The following is a 4,236-nucleotide window of genomic DNA, read 5'->3' as shown; positions in this document are numbered from 1 at the left end:
AATTCCCATCACTTGCTCGAATATCATCATCCCCTCTTCAAAAAAAAAAAAAAAAGTTCTGCTAACCTGTTTGAGTTTGAAGACTTCAATGTTCCTCACATGGTACGCACTTCTTATTGTTTGTCGATTGTATGGCGGACACTCAAAATGTCCTGTAATGTATTAAGAAAGACTTGTCACAGGTATCCAGTTTCCTTATAATCCTCCCTGTGCAGAGCTCCTGGACCCACATGGGTGCCTGGTAGAAATGCCAAACAAAGTTCTCTGGTTGCCAGTGGCTAAGATTATATGAAGATGTTTAGGCTGTACCCATTATTCTACCAGTTTTTTCCCCAACAGGAGGCAAAGATATTCCTAAGAAGCACTAATTCAAAATAGAAGAGCAACAATCCTCAATTTTGTGGGGAGGAGAGTGGAGCACTGCTAGCTGAGCAGGAGGTTAGACAAGATCAGTGGTGCTCAACCTTTTTGCCAAGCGGACTAGATGGGCAGTGCCCTGTGGCTGCATGGAGAGGGGAGCAGCCCAGCCCCAATCCAGCCCTATAGCGGGAAGAGGGCTTGGCACATCCCCATGAGGGAAGGAGGGGGCTTGATGCAACCCCACAGGGTCAGGGAGTTGGAGGTATATGGCCCAGCTCTGACTGGCCACATGGGGCTTGGGAATTTGGCAACAGGAGAGGATGGCCATATTAACTGCTGCCACCACCCACCCCACCACCAAGTACCCCAACCCATGGGAAGGCCCACAAACCAGATGCCACAACTCCACGGGTCAAATGGAGGTTGAGCACCCCTGGACTAAATGAACAACATTTTATCAATTTGTTGATATATGCAGACCCCCCCCCAGTAAATAACTCCTTCCCCCACCAAATACATGGTACAAAAAAAAGTTCCAGGAATCCTCCATGGGAAGAAAACAAACAAGAGATAACATGTTACTGAATACAGCAAAAATAATGTTATTTTATCTTCAAGATATTCATGTTTTGGTTAAAGAACTGAACATAGTGGGACTGGTATTGCCCACAACTGATCAATTAAAGACCTGACAATTCCACCAAGTAAAGCTAGACATGGCTCAATAGAAATGTGGTGGAAAGGTTTGATCCACATCCCCTAAATTAGTTGCAACACTAACAGATCAAATCACTCACTAACAGCCAAATTCCAGTAGTAGTAGTGATTAGATACATGGAGATGAAGCTCATTTGACTGTTCTGAAAGTCTCCAGTCAGCAGGCCTGACTATCAGAGAACAGGTTTCACAGGCCCTAAAGTTTTAGGCTTGCTGGACTAAAGGCATTTACATATGTTCACCTGGGAAGCAGCAGAACCTTCTAGACTACTGCCAGATGAAGTGAGTGCAAGACTTACAACCTTGGGATCTGCAAAGACTGTTGCACATGATGCTGCACCATGAGTACTTTGAACAGGCTGAGGCCAAACCCATCCTTGCACAGCAAACTTTCAGATGTCTACTAGTAAAAGTTTCAGACTGTCAACTAGGGGAGTAACCACTGCTATCAAGTAGAATCCAGAGTGCCTCCCAATCCTAGGATAGAAAGTCTGTACAGCAGCACAACTAGCAGGTTTCCTATATGCTCCATTAGAACAAAGGAGAAAAATCTGGTCCCTGTTAAACTATGAGGACATAAGACCTCAGTACATTTACTACACTGCAGGTCTTGAAAAATCTTCTTGCATAAAAAAGGCTCCCTGCAAGGAAATACCACACTCAGACATCAAAACCCAATTATAATACAGCTAGTGCATGCCATAACAAAACTAACAGAATAGCCAAATGCAGAAGGACTACTCCAAAGCTTCACAGCATGGAAGCCACCTGAGGTCACTCTTCAGAGGTCTCTTGCTAGGGGCAGCACAAAGAAAACGTAGAAAGCACAGACCCCTGAGAACTCTGACCTCTAACAGGAAACAAGGAAGAAGACTTGAGGTGATTAATGTTTTACCCACCGACTAACATAATATAAAGAAATGGTCTTCTTGGGAGCAGGGGGACAAATGCCTTAGACTTTCCTTGTCCTTGTATATCACTGAACAGAGGAAGAAATGGAATCCTGCAAATCTGCAGCTCCAAATTCCAACTCAAGGTAGCGTCTCAGTAATTCTATGCAATACCAAGGAATCCTCAATTTTACTGAATGAGATAAATGGCAGCAGTCTTGATTTTCTAGTATTGGTCTATTTCAAAAATAAACTGCAGAACACTGGGATCATTGCCAATGACAGTCAAAAAGGAACTAGCAACTGTTGAATGCATTTGCCTTGCAGCAATCAACTGCCAACATACTCTGAGCAAATCTAGGCATTCCAGGGGTGAGGTAAAACACACTCTGCTGATACACATGGACATTCAGATTGAGGAGTTAGTGCCAGACCTTTGCAGACACACAGAGTCAACAGCAGGAATCTACTGGCACACATTATCTTTTTTGGAAGTTGCAATTCCCCCAAGTCCACAACAATAATTCACACACATCACCAAATAGAAAGTTTATGGCATACTAACTGCAAGACATTTAAAATGCACAAGTAAACTCTGTTTTTAATAAAACATTACCTTTTCTATAATCATGGGATTTGAAAATGCCAGAAATTCCACCAATTCTTACACCACGATACTTCACTACACCTGCATAACCTACAACGAGAAGACATTAAGTACAATTCTCTGTTTTAAACACATCACACATTTGATCCTCAATACACTTTTACTACGCAGACGTGAGATCTTAAACAGTTCAAAATTATGCTTTATGTTCAAGGTTCAGAGTGAACCATAAACTCCCAGAGGTCAAAAACAAAAAAGAAAATAGTTTGTTTCAATACAACCCTCCAGTGACTCAACAGAACAAGAGCTATTTAAGGTTAGATATAAACCACTGCTTCAGATCAGACCCTATGAGCGTATAGCTAGTCTGACATCAGAGGGTTTTGAAACAAAGGGAAAATCCAAAGAAGTCTGCCTCAGGCCACTTGATGGAGAGCAACCCAGGAAGCCAAAAAGGGACTCGACACATTTTTAACACAGATAAGTGTAAGGCGATGCACCTGGGGAGGAACAATAGGCACCATACATACAGGCTGGGGAACTCCCCTTTTGTCAGCACGGAGGTGGAAAAGGATCTGGGAGTCATTATTGACTCCAAGGTGAACATGAGTCGGCAATGTGGGGAGGCAGTTAGGAAGGCCAACTGCACCTTGTCGTGCATCCATTGATGCATCTCGAGCAGGTCCAAGGAGGTGATCCTCCCCCTCTATGCGGCACTGGTCAGGCCGCAGCTGGAGTACTGCGTCCAGTTCTGGGCGCCACACTTTAAGAGGGATGTGGACAGCATCGAGAGGGTCCAGAGGAGGGCCACTCGTATGATCAAGGGACAGCAGGGTAGGTCCTATGAGGAAAGGTTGCGGGACCTGAACCTGTTCAGCCTTCAAAAGAGAAGGCTGAGGGGGGATCTTGTGGCCTGTTATAAACTGGTTAGGGGGGATCAGCAGGCGCTGGGGGAGTCCCTGTTCCCCCGAGCGCCGCAAGGAGTGACCAGGAACAATGGTCACAAGCTGGCGGAGGGAAGGTTTAAGTTGGACATCAGGAGGCGCTACTTCACGGTCAGGGCGGCTAGGGTCTGGAACCAGCTTCCAAGTGAGGTGGTGCAGGCTCCCACCCTGGGGGTTTTTAAGAGGAGGTTGGATGACCACCTTACTGGGGTCATTTGACCCCAGTGCTCTTCCTGCCATGGCAGGGGGTCGGACTAGATGATCTGCTCAGGTCCCTTCCGACCCTAGAAACTATGAAACTATGAAACATTCTTGGAGGAAAGGGGGATTAGCAGCTATTGAACATGGGAGTGAGGGTATGGCCTCTGAACCAGAACTTCCTAGACATTAAAAGGCTGGAGGCTGCAAGCAAGAAAAGAACAACAGGAAAAATCCTGGTCAGACCCAGCTCACACTCCCTTTCAGCATCTGCTCCCTGTTGTTGCACAATACAGGATTTTTAACCTGCCAATGGGAATCATGGGCCTTAGCCCACCAAGTAAGCCATATGCCCCCTTTGCCTGAGTGATACAGCAGACCAGGTAAGATGGACCCATGGTCTGACCCAGTCAATGGCAGTTCTTATGCTCTTAGCCAGGAGCAAGGGAGGCTACAGGCTCCATACCAAAATAAAAAACCAACCCAATGTTTATACTGTTAAGGGTCATAGAGAATCATA

At 45.5% G+C, this 4,236-nt stretch overlaps 1 protein-coding gene across 2 annotated transcripts in view; it reads right to left on the bottom strand.

The window, feature by feature from the left end:
* Positions 1-4,236, bottom strand: part of DBR1 (debranching RNA lariats 1) — a 24,692-nt gene that overhangs the window by 12,863 nt on the left and 7,593 nt on the right. For both annotated transcript variants that reach the window (XM_019503770.1, XM_019503771.1), the window contains exons 3-4: positions 2,584-2,664; positions 67-152 (exon numbers count right to left, since the gene is read on the bottom strand). In XM_019503770.1, the coding sequence (XP_019359315.1) occupies positions 67-152; positions 2,584-2,664 (167 nt within the window). The remainder of the gene's footprint in view (positions 1-66; positions 153-2,583; positions 2,665-4,236) is intronic.

This window comes from Gavialis gangeticus, unplaced genomic scaffold (genome assembly GCF_001723915.1).
Source record: "Gavialis gangeticus isolate Ggan-Ray unplaced genomic scaffold, GavGan_comp1, whole genome shotgun sequence".
NCBI classification, from domain to species: domain Eukaryota; kingdom Metazoa; phylum Chordata; order Crocodylia; family Gavialidae; genus Gavialis; species Gavialis gangeticus.
The sequence above is the reverse complement of the archived record's forward strand: the minus strand, read 5'-3'. Positions and strand labels throughout refer to the sequence as shown.